Consider the following 19,548-nt stretch of genomic DNA (forward strand, 5'->3'; position numbering starts at 1 on the left):
GGAGGTAAACACCTCATAGCCCCCTGCTGCCTCCCAAAGGGAGGTGACCTTGCCTGAAACAATCCACTCTTTGCTAGTTCCCCTTTCCCGCCCCTTCTGTCCATGAAAGACTTTCACTTTGTGCAGCTCTCGGGAGCTCCTTCCTATTGGCTCTGTGGGATGCTGTTTGATTCTTGGATCACAGATTAAAGCCAATTTGACTTTTCAGTTTACTGGGTTGAATTGTCTTCTAACATTCCCTTGAGGGTGGTTTCTTCCAGGACACCACGTGGATGACGCAGATGGCACTACCAGGAGCCTTTCTTCCCATCTGGGAGAAAGCGGGGACCGTGGTGGGGCTCAGTGCAGGAACGAGGCATGGAGCAGGCTGCTGGGCCCCATTCTGTGGAGCAGGAAGCTTAAGAATTTGGGGAGCGCTCTTTAAGAAAATTACAAACGAACCTTGTGAACACAATGCCAGAGCCCCTCTGGAGACCTAGGAAGGGCTGCACAGCCAGGGGTCCTGAAGTTTAAGCTTCATTAGCTTCATGGTAAATTCAACTGGGTAAGTGAAAATATTGATACCTTGAGGGAAAGGAAGGTTGGATATTGGACGAGGATATTATCTTCTTTGGGGAGATGTCCTTGAATATAATATGATTTTATAAATCCAGAAAAACTATATAATAAATGAGTCTTTTTCCAATTCAAAGGCTAAAATAATAACTGACCAACACTCTATAAATGAATTAACCATTGTTGTCCTTTGGCTGTAACACTAACTGGTGTTAGTGACGATTTCCAGCACTCACCCAAAAAGTATTTTCTTGGAAACTGTTTTCTTACGGACTCATAATTAGTCAAGAGATATACACACACACACACACACACACACACACACACACACATATATATACACACACACACACATATATATAGGCCACACCACGCGGCTTGTGGGATATTAGTTCCCCGACCAGGGACTGAACCCAGGCCCTCGGCAATGAAAGCTCAGAGTCCTAACCACTGGACTGCCGGGGAATTCCCAAGGTATCCTGTGATTATTATCTTACAGAACTAGCATAAGCAAGGTTATCCTTACTGCTCTTTTCGGCACCTTACCACATATGATACAGGAATATCATATGTATTTTCTATTTCCTTTGGCCAAGGCATAGCTAGCTACTGAGTAGAATGTATTTGTTCTCAATTCTTTTCTGAACTAATAAGTCATTGACTCCAAACCTAAGCCTCCACCCCAGATCTCATAGAAACACAAGAATTTTTAGCTGGAAAGGCCCTTTGTCAAAGATCCCTGGGCCCAATATCCTGCTTCCAGACAAGCAGATGAGTCTCTGCATTAAGGATTTCCTGAGGAGTACCAGACACCAAAGTTTGCATGACTAGGACTCAGTCCTCTCGGGTGGGACGTCTGAATTCTAGGCTTTCTCCTCAACTCTGAAGGATATTATAGGGAAGCAAACTTCGCCACCTCCAAATGTCTCTTTGGCATGTGGATTATATCAAGGTGGAAACAATCAAGGCACCAAAACTCAGGAAGAAATTCTGACCTTCTCCCAACTGACTAAAAAAATTCAGATAGAGGGCCTGTTCCCAGGATAGAGCTGTCACCAGAGACGTCTGCAGAGAGTATGGGCTCAGTACAGTGGGCGCAGGACCTAGAGACCAGAGTCCCCGCTGGGTCCCATTGTCTCTGTAGGGCCCAGCAAACAGTTGTGTACCAAACATTTGCTTTTCCATCTTCATGTGAATTTCCTTCCATCCCTTCGAAGTCCCAGCCACTACCCCCAGCATCCTCTTTTGTCTTCAGCTGAAGATGGTATATAAGGTGAGAGTTTCTGCCATTTGGGGGAGTTACTCGGTTATCCTGGGTCTCTCCCACGTACACATGTTATTCAACTTTTGTTTGATTTTCTCCTGTTAATCTGTCTTACGTCCATTTAATTCCTAGACCAGTCAGAAGAATCTAGAAGGGTAGAGGGAAATGTCTTCCTCCCCAACAATATGCACAGTTGGTATGTGTCACAGAGATACAACATCCCTCCCCAAATTCACCTCATTTTAGAAGGCAACATGAACTGTTTAATCAAGAAAAGGATTCTTTCATATACAAATAATACTGTGCTTTGTTTTTAAAAGTATTTTAAATAATACCTTTATTGTTTAAGGCAAAATAATACACACGCTCATTCTGAAAGCAGCTCTTTTGCCCCTTTCCTGTTTGCCTATTTCTGTTCCCCTCTAACTTTAAAAGGACCTAATTATAGGAATGAGATCACTAGACAATTTAACGTAACTCCTGACTTATGCTCTTCTGGATGCACACCATGCCTTGTCTCACCTGCTGATTCTTTTCCTAGATAAAAAGCAGTAAAAATGAAGAATTAAGCAGTTAAAATGACTAGCTCTCTACTCCGCAACAGCTCCCTTAGCAATCCTGCACGCAGATCACTTGGGCAAGATAACATCTGAAGAAAGAGTCAGCCAGTCTGCAACACAACAGAGAACGATGCAGAATCCAACCTCCTGCCTTGATGATTCACTGAGATTCTTCCCCTTTTTTCCCCTTTAAAAACTGTCATGGCTGAGCAGACTCGTTGGAGCTGGTCTCATGACACAAGTCCACCTTCTCCCCAGTTTGCTGGTTTTTCTGACTAAGGCACCTTTCCTTTCTATTGACACTTGCCTCTTGAATTATTGGCTTTTGAGCAGCGAGCAGCCGAACCTGAGTTCGGTAAGAATTCTTTCATTCAATCATCCCAGACATTTCACAAATGACAAGACAGACCCCGTCCTTGCCCTCATGGAGCTTGCATATTGGTGAGTTTAGTAAGCAAAGAAAATATGTAACTTACAAGCTGTCATGAATGACGTATAAGAAAAGTGCAGGGGCTCCTAGGAAGGCCAGGGAGGGTGGGGTGGGGAGGATGAGTGGAGATGATGAGTCAGGGAGCCGGGAGGTTGCTCTGAGGAAGTGACTAGCTGAGGCTTGAGGGAGGAGCCTGAAAACGGTGCAGACAGCAGCCTGGCGGCAAGCGCGACTTAAGCCAAGTGAGTGACGGGAGAATCCTGGAACGCCAAGGATCACGGTCTTTGAAACAGTGAATTTCAGATGGCACAGAAAAGTACAAAGTAGAAAGGAAAACTTACCCAGAGTCGTGTTTTTGCTAAACAACCAACTGTTAAAATGCTGGTGAGCCACACACTCTGTTTTTGTCTTTCTTCAAAGCACTTTTTACACCTGGAATGAAATTATTTCTATTTTTCCACTTAGTATCTGTCTTTCCTGACTAGAGGTGCGCTCTGTGAACACAAAGCATCTTGTCTGTCTTGCTCTGTCTGCTCCATAACATTTGGTGACTGAACGAATAGACAGAAACCTCCCAAATCACCCTGTTACATACACACAAGCACGTACTTACGAGCACGGACAGACAGACAGATAAACAGATGGACAGATAGATACTTTTAAACAAATGAGATTTAAATATACGTATTGCCCTCGTTTAGAGGCCAGGGCTTATTCCCAACTTCTCCTGTTTTCATCGTAAGCTCTGCTCCCCAGGGGAAGGAGTGGGAACCAGGCTGCGGGAGTCAAGACCCTTCCTGACCCCTGCAGAGCCCGCGTTCCCAGCTCCTCTCAGCTGCATAACAAGCCTTTGTGTGTCTCCACGGTTTACATAATTTGCTCCCCGTGGAGGGATATTTAGGGGGTTCATCGTTCCTCATTATGAACGAAACCGGGATGAATAACCCTATACAAGCATCTTCTCACACGTACAGGATTATCTCCTAGAGTTAAAACTCTGGAGCACATTTTGTATCTGGAGACACATAGCCAGACTGCCCTCCAGAAAGGCTGTACTTAATTCACAGTTTTAAATGGCAGCATAGGAGACAGCATCTTCCTTAAATCCTAACCAACACCGAGTCAGTCAATCTTCTAAAACTTCGGCAAGTGGGTAGGAATGCTATGCCACTGTTGGTTTTACCTAACACATCTGATTACTAATGAAGTCTGAATATCTTGTAATGTATTTACTGAAACACTGGCGGACTTCCTTCCTTCCTGCCCTCCCCTCCTTTCTCCCTTTCTTTCCTTCTTTCTTTCTTTTTTGGTAAATGGAATGTTTCAGTCCTTTTTGCCTTAAATCAGTAAATGTAGGGTCCCTGGCCCAGCAGTATCAACATCACCTGAGAATTAGAAATGCAAATTCCCGATCCCCACCCTGGACGTATCGAATCAGAAACTCCGGGCGTGGGCCGTCCAGGTGATGGCCACTCTGGATAGATGCTGAAATGCCTTAAATCATTGGGATTTCAGTCACACCGTAGATCCTCACTTTCTATACAGAAAACGTGTCTCTAACCTCTAAACTGGAGACAAGAAGCTTTTTGATCAATAGCAGGTTCAATATTTCCTCCTCAAAACTGCATTTGTGGACTGAATATCATTTACCATTTCCTTTCCTCCAAAAGATTCTGTAGCTACTAATAAGAATCTACTGTATAGCACAAGGAACTCTTCTCAATCCTCTGTAATGGCCTATCTGGGAAAAGAATCTAAAAAAGAGTGGATATGTGTATACCGTATAACTGATTCACATTGCTGTACAGCAGAAACTAACACAACATTGGAAATCAACTCTACTCCAATAAAAATTTTTTTAAGAAAAGATTCTGAATTACCGTAACAAAACTCACCTAACTCAGAATAGCCGAATTACCGCTGCACAGGGAACTCACGATTCTCGTCCGCCCAACATCGATCCCCTTCTTTGAGCCACAATCCACATTGCCCCCCTCACTCTCAGGGCCTGTGGTTTGGACCCCCCGGCTCCTGGCGCAGGGGTGGGAGAGTGACTCAGGTCTGACTCAGCACGACCCACACTATACCCAGCACACACCGCCAGCCCCGCACGCGAGCCCCGCACAGCTTGGCTCAGCCAAGGGTGCGGGACCCAAGGCCGTCGATGATTCATGTCTCCTGACCACCTCTCATCAACTCTTCCATCACTACCCCTCCTACTTCCTGCAGCAAATCTGGTGCCCTTTGGCAGCATTCCAAAGGGAGAGAGGCATGCCGAACACTGCCCAGAGGGGCCACCTGTAGGAGGGACGACCAGGAGGCGTCCCTGGGGACAGGATGAGCCCGCTTCAGCCGTATCAGGGGACAGGACATGCAGAAATGTGACCCTGCACTGGGATCAGCCACCAGGATGGGCATTTCCATCAGTCACTGGCCTTTTGGTTCCCTAATCCCTCTATTTGAGACACCCGGTAAGCCTCCAGCAGTGACAGCTGGCAGACACATTTCCCAGGCTGGCAGATGCCGGGATGGATACGTGCAGATTGTGTGGCAACATTCCTCAGCCTCATTCCAGGGCTCCTGGTACATCTGTCGGGGAAAACGCGGCCTCAGACGTTCCCAGAACTCTCTCCCCTGACAACACCATCAAGGGCCAAATGCACAGAAATTCCCCAACTCAGAGATATTAACATGTCCTTGTGCTGGGATCTTTCTTTCTCTTCTCCCTTTAGAGGTTGATTTTATTTTTGTTCTCAAATAAGATATTTGGAATGGTTTTATCTCAGCACCCACCCTTTAATTAAATTGACTTGTGCAAGAACATCTACGGAGTGGTTCAGTGGGGCACCCCACGCCCAGGGCACTGCTTATTCTCTCTGAACTCTGAACATACAAAACAGACAGAACGCGAGGAACTGATTTGTTTCACACATCCGAGTGATGCAAGTGGAGGAAAGCTCCAGGATGACCAAAAAAGGAAGCGACATGATTCAGCTTCCATAGAGGGTTTTCAAACGTGCAAGGGAAGATGTGTGGGGAGGGGGAGAGAGGAGGGGCAACCCGAGGGTGGCGATGGCACGGATGCAAAGGAGAAACGGGAGCCCAAGGCCCCGCTCCCTTCCAGATGACCCAGAAGGCGAGTACACCGCTGCTCCCTGGGAGATAGTTTCACGCTGATAAACAAGGAAACATCAAAAACCCTCTGTGCTTTGTAAAGAAGGCAGAGAACCTGGGATTTGATGCTCTCAGTAGAGTATTCACGCTCTGTACCAGACACACAAGACAGCCCTTCAGCCCAGCGGGGAAACCAGTCTCCTGACGTCTCTATGTACGAAATGTCACTGCTTTGTGACGAAGGACTTGTGGGCAAGTTGGGGCTGGCAGCACCAGGGTTCCTTCACACTCACACACCACACACACACACCACATATACATACACACCCACACAGTCATACACACCCACACACCACATATACATACACACCCACACACAGTCACACACACACACACCACATATACATACACATACACACCCACACACAGTCACACACACACACCACATATACATAGACACACACACACAGTCACACATACACACACACACCATATATATACACACCCAGTCACACACCCACACAGTCACACACACCCCACATATACATACACACCCACACACAGTCACACACACCCACACACAGTCACACACACACACACACACGCCCCACATATACATACAAACCCCCAGTCACACACACACACCACATATACATACACACCCATACATAGTCTCACACAAACACCACACAGTCACATGTACACACCACATATACACACTCATACCTCCCACATAAAGTCATACATACCACACACACACGCATACACAGTCACACACACACACGTGTACACATACACACACCTCCCACACATAATCACACACACACCACATACACAGTTACACAGCCACATATACATACACACACCTTCCACGCAGTCACACACACACCTCACACACGTCACACGCACGCACACACACACACACACCCCCTTCAAGCATTTTCAGTCCCAAACACAAGACCCTCCCCAGCCCCACTGACCATTCAAACAGGGGTATGGAATCAATCAAACAAAACAGACTATTATCAGGGACATAAAAACAACTTTTACTTAAAAGAAAAAGGCCTTGAACTGGGAAAAGACTGCCGAATGAGAAACACAAGAGGAATTTAAAAGTGTGGACCTAGGGCAACAGAAACTGAGAAAAAGGGATGTCGGAGGAGCCAGTAAAGCGCTAGAGCTGTCTGGTCTTGGTGTCTGCAGAAGACTCCTCGGAGCGGCGACACCCCGGTCGTGTCACGGGAGACCCAGCGGCCGGCGGGGGCGGGGACGCGGGGCTCCTCCTTTCTCTCTGTGATGAAGTAATGAACAGCGGCCACCAGGGGGCACCAGAAACTTCTGTCACACCTTCAACCCGCAAATGTTTTTGAAGAGACTTTCTTCCAGCTTTGTATTTCTATCAGTCAGAAGGTCACAGTGAGCCCCCTCTGCGTCCAGCCCTGGGTGTTTATACTGCAGTTCAACCAGCGAACACCAGTGAACAACGCAAAGGAGGGGGAAGGCTTCCAACTCCTCAGAAGCCACAAAAAATATGCCCTGAACCACACGATTCGGAATGAAGAGAAACAAGACACCCGGGGGACGCAGGATCCCAGCCAGCAGAAGGAAATGGAAATACCAAAACCCTCGGCCTCATCCTCCCTCGCTCCCTAATCTGTTTCCTTTCCTCCTACGTGCACTGTAAGTTAGCATCCGAAGACTCTCGTTTTCTCCCACCCAGCAAAGGAGTGGGCTGAAGACCGTCCTGGTCACCCCAGGCCAACCAAGGCCAGAAACTAAGCAGATGGTGGCTGGCGCCCCCTGGTGGGAAGACTGGAGAACAGCACCCTCTACCCGACCAGAAGCGGGACGGAGGTGGACGACAGGTGAAAGAGGTCCACTGCAGACACCTCTCTCTGTCTCCTCCTCCCCGCCAGCAACAGCTGCTCCTGAAACGTGGGAACATCTCTCAGTTCTGCTCTTGTCCTCAATGGAACCTGCCAACCCGCACTTCGGGTATCAACTGTAAAGGTGGCCCATGTTATTCAGAACTTGAGTTGTGTTCCCAGACGCCATCACTCCAGGCCACTGGACACGTCACAGGAACCATGGCTTCACACGTGGTGGAACCAGTGGATCACAGGTCTTAAAAGGCAAAGGAGGCAACCGGGGAAGGGACAGAGACAAGACACCGCTGGACTCACAGAAATGCTGAGAAGGTGACGCCTGGCAGGTAAAACATGTCATCTTCCTACCATTATGTCTTGCCCAAGCCTTCCTAGTTTTGTTTTCTCAAACCCCTATTTAAGAACACTTCTGAGGTAGCCATGGAAACATAACATTTTGCAGTTGTTAGGAAAACAAGACTCACAGACGAAAATAATTCAGCAAAGAAACCCGGGAGAGGCATTCTATCTGCTCTGTGTAAATGCAACACAGTGTACGGGTATTTGTCTACACAATGGGCTGTGTTTTTCAACCATTTACTTTTCTCAAACATTTACTTTCCTGAAACTGTGCTATCAGTAGGGAGGGAGCCATAAAAACTTATTTTCTAGCAGATAAACAGAAGCCTCTGCTGGTTAATAAGTTGCTCTGTGGCTGACCCACTCTGGAAATGACCAGTAGTTGTTTTCCCTCAGCCAGGTTCACTTGAATCCCTGCTCGACCGTTTACTAGCTCTGCAGCCTTAGTTTCTCAACTTTTCCAGGCCTCAGTTTACTTATCTGTAAAATGGAGCTATTGACAACTACTTTATAGGGGCCATGAAAGGATAAAACGAGCTAATGCTTATGTCTCAGGATCTCTGACTCTCGTAACTTTTCTGTACTGTGTGTATGTGTATTTTCATTTGGAAAAAGTCTATAAAAGTTTTATGTTATCACAGGATCTCTGACCCAATGAAGTTTTCAGAGCTATTGCTCTAAAGTGAAGGGTCTTTGCCAGATTCCTGGGAGCTCTCATCTTCACCAATGATATCTTATGCTGTCAGGCTTTTATGGGGACATGCAGTGCGAGACAGATGTATGGGTTATATTAAAAACAGAACTATCCTGCCTCCAAAATATAGATATGACTCTAAAGTTGCTACGGAACACCCCTAAATGTAAGTAAGCCAAATATAATTTCTTTTGCCTACAACTGTTTTTCATAACGTTCACAGCAGACATACCATAAGATTGGCTAAGGCGAACTTGTACTAGGTACAGGCAAAAAAAACCCACAAAAAACGATATCCAAAGTGTCCTGCACGGTAAGAATCCTGAGAATGAAGGAATGTCAAAGTGAGGGATTCTCGCACTTTCCAAGGTTCCCACGTCTCCACAGGCACAAGAGGTGGAAGATCAGGAGCAGCAGAGGAGAGTGGTTTATCCTTATATAAATCCTTCATTCCTTATATAAATCTGTTAGGACTTTATATCATGTTACTGCGAAAAATAAAGTCTAGACTGTACATGAAAAATGTGAGCCTGACAAAGCATGCAGATGACCTGAGAGCATTTGAAGGCACAGCTGTTTCTGCACAGGAAGCTACATTGTTTAAAATGAAACCTTCAGGGCTTCCCTGGTGGCGCAGTGGTTCAGAGTCTGCCTGCTAATGCAGGGGACACGGGTTCGAGCCCTGGTCTGGGAAGATCCCACATGCCGCGGAGCAACTAGGCCCGTGAGCCACAACTACTGAGCCTGCGCGTCTGGAGCCTGTGCTCCGCAACAAGAGAGGCCGCGACAGTGAGAGGCCCGCGCACCGCAATGAAGAGTGGCCCCCGCTTGCCACAACTAGAGAAAGCCCACGCACAGAAACGAAGACCCAACACAGCCAAAAATAAATAAATAAAAAAAAAAAAAAAAAAAAAAAAAAAATGAAACCTTCAGATGGATGGCAGAGTGGCCCAGGGTGGTGTAAAACCTATGAGGAAAGCTCAGTTACGAATGTCCTTTTTTTTCCCCAAGCTCCTTTCACAGGTCACCTCCCCTCATCCAACTCTCTGGCAAATGTCCTGCCCCCAACATTATCAATGAATATTCAGATTTTACACATTTAGAAATGCTTTCTTCTGCCCCTGTAAATTCCCACATAAATAATAAAGGATATTCACAGTGCCTGAACATAAGAAAGCAGTCAATTTGTATTTGCTGAATGAGTGAGAACAGAAAGAGAAAAACCATCAAGGGTTAAACAGAAGGAAAGACAGGTTATAGCACTGAATTTTAAAAAATGGTATTACAGGGAATTCCCTGGAGGTCCAGTAGGTAGGACCCGATGCTTTCAGTGCTGTGGGCCCAGGTTCAATCCCTGGTCGGGGAACTAAGATCCCAAAAGCCGCATGTCACGGCCAAAAAAAAAAAAAAATGGTATTACAAATCGGTGGGAAGAAAAAGGATTATTTAATAATACTAGTACTGGAGTAACTGGTTAGCTATTTTGAAAAAAAAAGTTAGAGCCTTAAAGAAAAAAATGTTAGAGTCTTATCTTATACTAGTGATTCTAGAAATTTCAGATCGAGTAAATGGTTTCTTATAAAGAAAAGGACATCATGAAACAAATAGAAGAAAAGAGTTATCTCATCTGGGGACAGGGAAGAGCTTACTATGCACAAAGGCCGAAGAAGAAACCCCAAAGGAAAACGTGATAGGTTGATTTATACTAAAAAGTAACATGACTACTAAATGTAATATGTTCTGGAACAGAAAAAGGATATCAGGTAAAAACTAAGGAAATCTAAACAAAGTACCGGAACATATGTATATGTATAACTGATTCACTTTGCTATAAAGCAGAAACTAACACACCATTGGAAAGCAATTATACTCCAATAAAGATGTTAAAAAAAAATAAAAATAAAAATAAAATTAAAAAAAGTATGGACCTTAGTTAATAATAATATATCAATGATGGTTTCATTAACTGTAGCAAAAGTACCATATTAATATAAGATGCTAATAATAAGGGAAACTGCTTGTGGAATCTATGAGGACTCTCTGTACATCTGCTGAAATTTTCTGTAAATCTGAAACTGTTCTAAATTAAGAAGTTAATTTTTAAAAATACCTCCCCTTCAAAACAAAACAAAACAAAAATGGAGGACAAGGGTTAGCAGATTTGAATAAGACAATGGCTAGGCATGTAGGTCTCTGGATTGAGGCCACCTAAATTTCAATTTTGTCACTCCAGCTGTGACACCTGGGACAAGTTAATTAACCTCTCTATACCTGTTTCTTCATGTGGAAAGTGGAAATGTAAAACTGCACCTAGCTTATAGGGTTATTTTGAGAATCATATGAGTTAATGCATGTGAGAGACTAACATGTGCCTAGCATGTAGTAAGTGTTCAATAAGTAGCTGGCTTCATCGTATAAAGAATTCTCACAAATAGGTATAGAAAAATTAGTACCTCAGTACAAAACTGGCAAAGAGAGATACATAAGAAATTAAAACATTACAAATGGCTACTAAACATAGGGGGAAAAGTTCACTCTCACTGACGAAGAATTTAAAAAATCAAACCAAGATTACACATTTTTCTCTTACCAAACTGGCAAAGATTGAAAATGATAGTGCCTAGCTTAGGAAGGATGCCAGGAGCATACGGAAAGTACACTATACTGCTAAGGGTGGGGGGAGTATAATTTGGGATGACTTTTGGGGGAATAATCTGACACTATATAGTAATATATAACAAAATATAACTTTTCGAATACTTGCGTTTTTGACCCTATAATTAAACTTCTAGGAATGTGTCCTAATTATTAATCAGAGATGCACAAAGAATTATAAGAATATTTATTAACTGTATTACGTATATGATCAAAAACGGCAACCAACCTAAATGTCAACCATTTGGGAAAAAGTAAATTAATTATAATATATGCACATAGTGTACTGTTCAGCAAGCAATAAAATGACATTTTAAAATTCAGTATAATGATACAGAGAAATGTTTATAATGTTAAGTGAAAAAATCAGAATGCAAAACACATATAGTATAACCCCACTGTTGAAAATTATATTTACTGGAAAAAAAAAGAAACTGTAATAAAATGTACCAGCGTATTAACAGTCATCTCTGGGTGACGAGATTATGAGTGGTTTATTTTCTTCAGTTTTCTGGGTTTTCTAAATTTTCAGGGTTTTTTTTTTTAAAGTATGTTATGATTATCAAAGGAAAAAGTGTTTGTTGTAGAAAATTTGGAAAACAAGAAAAATGAAAAGGAGAAAACGTTTATATGTGTTACTGAATTGCTAATATACAAAAATGAAGACGAAGTAAGAGGTTGGAAAAGGAAAATCTAGCGCCCTGGATGTGATGCCTGGGTGAGTGACGAGGTGCCGAGGAGAATCACAGGTACCCCCACCATGTGGTTGAGCCTCTCAGCGAGAATACTTCTCCCCAGTTCAGTCCAGGGCTTAGCAAACCCTCATCTGCGGCTCCTGGAATTAAGTCCAAACTCCCAGCCAGCCACAAAGTCCCCAGCACGCAGCCCTTCTTCACCTCTCCAGACTCACTGCTTCCCAATCCCCCATCCATTCCACACCCACCCTACCCCAAACCCTCCCCACTGCCCAGACAGGATGGATCCTGACACATCGGGCCATGATCTGCCATGCTTTCCTCACCTGGCCTGCCTTCCCCTGACCCCCCTTGCCTGGCCACTCACTCATCCTTCAAGACTCCTTCCAGGGTCAGCTTCTCCCCTGGGAACAGGTGGGTCCCTGATGCTTGGAACCTCTGGCCTGCACAGTGACTCCAGTCTCCTGCCGACCCCTCCTGGGCTCCTCCCCACATCTGGGTCCTCTTTGGATACTCAGTGCCCGAGCGTCTGACTCACAAGCAGGTTCATATCTTGGGGTGAAAAGTCTGGCTGGAGAGGGGGTAGAGGGGAGGGCAGGGAAAGAGAATTTCTGGGGCACCACACACAAGCTGAAGGCAGTCCAGCATTCTCTCATGAAGGCTGCTGACTGCCACCAGCCAAGAAGAAAAATCCAGAGAGACAGAGAGACAGAGAGAGAGAGAGAGAGAGATTAAAACACAAACCAAAAACAAACCTCAAGAAACCCCAAAGAGCTAAAATAATTTTGAAAAAGAACAAAGCTGAAGGACTAAAACTTCCTAATTTTAAAACCTACTATAGGGGCTTCCCTGGTAGCGCAGTGGTTAAGAATCTGCCTGCCAATGCAAGGGACACGGGTTCGAGCTCTGGTCTGGGAAGATCCCACATGCCGCAGAGCAACTAAGCCCATGTGCCACAACTACTGAGCCTGCGCTCTAGAGCCCTTGAGCCACAACTACTGAGCCAGCGTGCCACAACTACTGAAGCCCACATGCCTAGAGCCCGTGCTCCTCAACAAGAGAAGCCACCGCAATGAGAAGCCCGTGCACCGCAACGAAGAGTAGCCCCTGCTCACTGCAACTAGAGAAAGCCCGCGCACAGCAACGAAGACCCAACACAGCCAAAAATAAAAACAAATAAATATATTTATTAAAAAAATAAAATAAAACCTACTACAAAGCTACAGTAATCAAAACAGTGTGGTACTGGCATAAAGATAGAGCTATAGGTCAATGGAATAAAGTCCTGTGGAACACAGTTTGCTGGTTCCTCAAAAAGTTAACCATAGAGTTACCACATGACCCAGCAATTCTATTCCTAGGCAAATACCCCCAAAGAATTGAAAGCAGGGACTCAGTCAGATTCTTATACACCAATGTTCATACCAGCATCATACACAGTTGCCAAAAGGTGGAGGCAACCCAAGTGTGTATCAACAGAGGAATGGATAAACAGAATGTGGTCTATACATACAAGGGAATATTATTCATCAATCAAAAGGAATGAAACTCTGACACATGCTACAACATGAATGAACCCTCAGGACATGATTCTAAGTTAAGTAAGCCAGACAGAAAAGGACAAATATTATATGATTCCACTTATATGAGGAATAGGCAGATAGAGACAGAAAGTAGAATAGAGGTAGCAGGGGCTGGTGGAGGGAAGTATGGGGAGTGATTTTTTAATGGATGCAGAGTTTCTCTTCGGGATGATGAAAAAGTGTAAATGGATAGTTGTGATGGTTATACAACATTGTGAATGGACTTAATTGGACACTTAAAATGATTTAAATGGTGAATTTTATCTTACGTATATTTTACCACAATAAAAAAAAAATTGCAAAAAAAAAAAAAAAAAAAAGCATCCCATAGGAGCCAGAGTGAGCTTCTTCAGAAGATGGACCTCCACGTTCCATGGCCATTCAGGGTGCTACCAGTTCATCTCCTGACCTTGGGTTAACAAATTCACACACCCTGCAGCCCACTCTGGCTACCAGCCAACTCAGATATTAAATAACCCACTTCGCTAGCTCAGGACACCAGCAGCTGTGCCCGCCACCCTTTCTCTTCTTGATTTTTAACACAGAAACTTGTACCAGCCAGGAGAAGCCGTAGGGTAGAGGTAGGGGTGGGGATCCACTGAAGCTAAAAGAGAGCAGAAATTGTGGAGCAAAACTAGACCCGAACCCCCTTGGAGTCTCAATCCTTGATAGATTATCTCTCTTACCTTTTAATGATTTGCAGAAAGGGATTTTTCTTCCCTTATTAACTCTTTTTGGTATATCAACTACCCTCACAGTCTAGAAGTTGTGCTATCTAAACTCAACATACACACACAAATAATTCCCTTGTCCTGCAATTCAAACCATTTCCTGTTGGGTTGGCTTCATCAGAGATAGAGGCCACCAACATCCCCTGAAAATTATATATTTCCACCATCTCTCCAGTCCCTCCTTCAAGCTAAATGCTACACTTCTTTTAACATTTCTTCATATAGCTGGTTTTTCTGGGTCTTTTCCACAAACTTTCTGTAAGTCTCTCTCTTAACTGTACACTAAAACATTTTAGATGGATGTTTGAAAATTTTTTACAGCAATTGGGGACCTAAATGTTTTTAATGACAATAAAAATTGTGTGGTGAGGAGGTGGTGAACAATATGAATTTGAAAGCAGTGGGTTTCAAGAACATTGCTTCCTAAGTTTACTTGTTTTGAGTCCTGTTGTCCTGTGTCTAAAACTTCAAAGCCAGCACCTCCCTCTTCATGTCAGGATGTCTGTCCTTCAAGAGGCTCAATTGTTCCCAACTGACCCTGCAGTTCTCCAGAACATTGTAGAACCTACATGTAATTCACATGATCAGAAAACCTCACGGCAAAAACACTCCAGACCTCAGAAACTCCTCCTGACTTCGCCACTGACCTATTCCATTAGGATACATTCCAAATGCAAACAAAGACTGGCCTAGAAATATAACTGAAAGAATTGACAACAAGTGCATTATCGTTCATCCCAGGTGGACAAACTCAACAAGCTCTAGATGAATTAGTTACATGCCATATTCCCTACTGAAAAATAGGTTCTGCTCTATGTCATTCTTCAAACCTCTCCGCAAATTATTTACTGCTCTTAGAAAACCCACTTTGGCCCCACTGCCAAAAATAATCAACTAAGGAGTCATTGTTTACAAACATTTCACCAAACTACCATATCCCCAAACACAGGTCCATCCTCGGGATAGTGCATCTTTCTGGAAAATGGAAATTAATTGAGGAAAAAGTTAACTCTAAAAAGCCATTGTCTTGCTTCTCCAAGAGGCCTTGCTGAATTAGCACACAAGTCAACCCTCCCTTCAGAAGAGAGCCAGCCTTACTCAAAAATATACATCCCACAGAATCTAGCGTAGCATCTGATGTATAGGTACATACACATGTGAATGTACTAATAATACAGTAAGTCCCCTACATACGAACCTTCAAGTTGCAAACTTTCAAAGATGCGAACGTGCCCCTGTATGCCAGCTGTTGTACTGTACTACTGTACTTTTCAAGGTACTGTACTGTAAGATTAAAAATGTTGTCTTTATTTTTTGTGTTTGCTTTTTATGTATTATTTGTGTGAAAACTATTATAAACCTATTCCAGTACAGTACTACATAGCCAATTGTGTTAGTTGGGTACCTAGGCTAACTTTGTTGGACTTACGAACAAATTGGATTTACAAACGCACTCTCAGAACGGAACTCGTTTGTATGTAGGGGAATTCCGGTAACTCAGGTATTAAGCACATCTTAGGTACCAGGCCCTGCACTAATAATACACACCATTTCATAAGGTAGATATGATTATTATTGCCATTTTACAGATGCAGATATCTGCCCAACTGAAGAATTAAGTGATTATTTTCCAAAGCTTCCTGACCTAAGCTAGCGAGCTATCTTGCTGGAATTCCAGCCCAGGTCGGCCTGACTCCACGGCTTCTGCTCTTAATCACCACGTGAGCAGCCTCCTTGTATAAATGAGGTGAAATTTCCCCCTAGCTTTTACCAAGGCCGGCTCATTTGTTTCCTCTGGTTTGGGGAAGGTAGACAGCTACAATTTTCAATAATAATGTGTTTTATCTTAAAATCAGACCTTTCTCTTCATGCACATCCACACCTGTTTATATTTCGCAGTAGCGCTCTGTTAAGACAGATTTGTGTGGTTAATTTGCATACTTGATTAAGTTATTCTGAAATATAAATTGTGAACATTCTGAAACATAATTCTCTCCCTCAAAAGACAAATGCCAGTATTCATGCAATGTTCGTGAGGTTTTCATGTATTTATTTTTATTTTTTAAAAAAGGAACAATAGATTTTGAAAATGCAATGGCCTGAGTTAGGGGAACTTCCTTGAGGTCAGGGTTATCCATGGCAGCCATGTGTCCGGCAGGAAATCTGCAGCCGGGTGACATTAACAATGACCGTGGAGACCCTTGCGGCTGTACATCTGAACGAGCCAGGATTTGGATTAAAAGCATGCTTTTTGCTTTTCATGTATATATATCACAGGCATCGAAGCTCATATTTCTCGTCTTTCAGCTGGTCTGCACCAAGTGGTTTGTAGGGCTGACTCATTAAGCCTGCACACTCTGATGCGGCCAAAACTCCCAACACTGCCTACGTGCGTTTACGTCCTTCTTAATGTACTCACTCCAGTAGGATAGGGCATCCCTGGGCGGTATTCCCAGGTTTAGATCAAGGATGGCTTTTATGTTTATCTTTAGGCAAGTTTAGCTAAATATATAAGGCACATGCAGAACCTCATTGGAGAGAGAGAGATCCTCTACCTACCGCCAAAGCACGGGATAATTTGACAATTAAGAATCAGTTCCTTACCCTGACAACTGAATCCTACACAGAAAGCCCTGAGTTCATTGCTTCAGCGTCCTTTCAGAGAATGATTTAAGTATTTACTTTTGAGCTACACCAGCCACGTGCTCACAAAGATTAAACAGTCAACTGTCATCCTTGGCTAAAACAACTTACTGCTCAGAGATAAAACTATAACTTGTTATTCATATATACATGATCTTATGTCATCCTTAGAACAGCCTATGAAGTGGACATTATCTTCATTCCCATTTTACATACAAGGAAACAGACCCAGAGAGGTTAAGGAAGAGATAAAAGAGTTCCAGCTGTTAAGGAGCAGAGCCTAGAATTCAACCCAGGGCAATCTGCCTCCAAAACTTGAAGCTTCATCTCAGTGTTACACTGCCTCTTAACTTTTTAAAAAGTTAAATCAACTTTGGCAGTTTTTGCTCATTAGGTATAAATATTGCTAATTCAGATTTCTCCCTTATTCGGGAGGAATTAAAGGGGAAAATGGGGTGTGTTCTGCCAGCTGAGATAACAGTTTGTTTCCTAAGTCAGTCCCAACTCTCCTGTGGAAAGTGGCTGCTGCAGGATTTCTGCAGTCAGACAAGCAGGGTCCACCACGTTTTAGCTCTGTGACCTTGGACGAGTCACATCTCTTTTACTTCAGTTTCCTCACCAATAAAATGAGGGCAATAATAGAAACTAACTCAGTGTTCCTGGGGATTAAATAACACACAGAGTGTTTAGAACAGGGTTTGGCACATTTTACGTGCTCGATAATTCTCAGCTATTCTTATGATTAATAAGATGCCTGAACTAAGTTTAGATTACTGATTATATGTAAACATCAGAAGGAACAACTAACACGTCTATCTGGGTATTCCAGAAGATACTTTGCCTTGAAAAGATAATCCAAAAAAAGCCCTCCCATGGCCCAGGCTGCCTATATGTGATGGCTAAGTGTATCTTTCTCAAACTAAATAGCTTTGGCATTGGCTGAATTCAAATAGAGTGTGGATTCCTTGACATTACCTCACCTCCAAGACACGCACACCCTTTAAACATTTTTAATTATACGCTTAAAGATTGTTTGGGTTCTCAAATAAATATAGTTATCGACGCATCCTCTCTGTGGTAAGAAGCAAGGCCATCTTCCAAACCGTGCAACTTGCTCTAAATCACGTTCTCTAAAAATGTCCCTTCGGAGCATTTCAGTACTTGGTGTCCCCAATTGTTGCAGTCCCAGAACAAAAGCCTAATTGCTGCTGCTACAATACAGCCCTTTCTCTGAGATCATCATGAAGCCCTTGGAGCAAACAAGAGAGGGAGTTTTTGCGAACAGCGAGCACTGCATCAAATTCCTGGACCCTGAAGGCCAACACGAGCCGAGTTATCTTGGAGACTCGAGTCACCTTCTAATATCTACTCCTCCCTGCAACTAGATCTGTCTCTGGAGTGTTTCTGAGCCCTTTAGGGACACGTGCGTCTTCCTGCTTGGACGAGTCTGGAAAACCTCGGGGTCCCCATGTCCCACCCGCGCAGCGCGAAGGGGCGCGGGACAGCAGCCCCGCCTGGGCGCGATTCTGTTGCCGTGGGTCGTGGCCCAGCGCCCCCGGGGCACTGCAGGGCGAGGCTCGGGGCGGGATGTCCCACCAGGCCCACCCCTGTGCCCTTGCGCCCCGCGGGCGCCAGCGGGAGCCCCACCTTCCCAGCCCTGGTGGGACGGGAGCCGTGCGCTCCCATCCCCGGCCGGCATGCAAAGCCCGGAACGGCGGCCCCGGGATCTGGGGGCGGGAGGCGGGGGGCTCTGGGACTCACGCGATCTCTCGGGGTCTCGGGGGCCTCTCCGCGGCCGGCTCCCGGCCCCTCGGGCTCTGAGAGTGGGCGCCTCCCATAGCTCGGAGCGCGGCGCCCCGGCTGCGCCCGCTCGTGCTCCGCCGCGCGCCGGCCCGACCCGGACCCCGGCAGGAGGAGGCGGCGGGCGGAGGAGGAAGGGTGGGGCCGCGGGTGGGCGGGGGTGCCGGGGAGCCCGGCCTCAGGGTCCCGGCCGCCGGGAGAGCCGGCTAAAGGGCGTTGCTGGAGACGCTGCTACTTCTCCGCCAATCGCAGGGCTCGGCCGGCGCGGCGGCCCGTGACCCCCTCCTGGGGACCCCGCGGGGCGAGGCTGAGCGAGCGGGTCACGGCGCCAGGGAGACCCTGGGCGGCGGAGGGCGACAGGTGGAGTGGGCTGGGGCCCGGCGGCCGTCGCCCTCCCTGTCCGCCCGGCGCGCGGGCGGGCGCCCGGGGAGCCCCGGCGCGAGGCTGGAAGGGGCGCGGCTGGGAGGAGGCCCGCGGGGCGGCCGTGCGGAGAAGCCCCGGGAGGGGGCGGTGTGCGTCGGCATCCCAGACCCGGGCTGCCTTCCCGCGGCGCGGCCTCCCCCAGCCGCTAGTCCCGCACAGAGGCCTCCGCGGAGTTG

General features: G+C 45.4%; 1 protein-coding gene across 3 annotated transcripts in view; it reads right to left on the reverse strand.

The window, feature by feature from the left end:
• TACC1 (transforming acidic coiled-coil containing protein 1) overlaps positions 1-19,045 on the reverse strand; it is a 93,920-nt gene extending 74,875 nt beyond the window's left edge. The window contains exon 1 of one of the 3 annotated variants that reach the window (XM_036838998.1): positions 18,911-19,045. In XM_036838998.1, coding sequence (XP_036694893.1) covers positions 18,911-18,987 — 77 coding nt within the window. In that variant the 5' untranslated portion in view covers positions 18,988-19,045. The remainder of the gene's footprint in view (positions 1-18,910) is intronic. The other 2 variants (XM_036839000.1, XM_036839004.1) reach the window with 2 other exon arrangements.
• Positions 19,046-19,548: the final 503 nt, after the last annotated feature.

The sequence above is a fragment of the Balaenoptera musculus genome, chromosome 21, assembly GCF_009873245.2.
Source record: "Balaenoptera musculus isolate JJ_BM4_2016_0621 chromosome 21, mBalMus1.pri.v3, whole genome shotgun sequence".
Classification (NCBI taxonomy): Eukaryota; Metazoa; Chordata; class Mammalia; order Artiodactyla; family Balaenopteridae; genus Balaenoptera; species Balaenoptera musculus.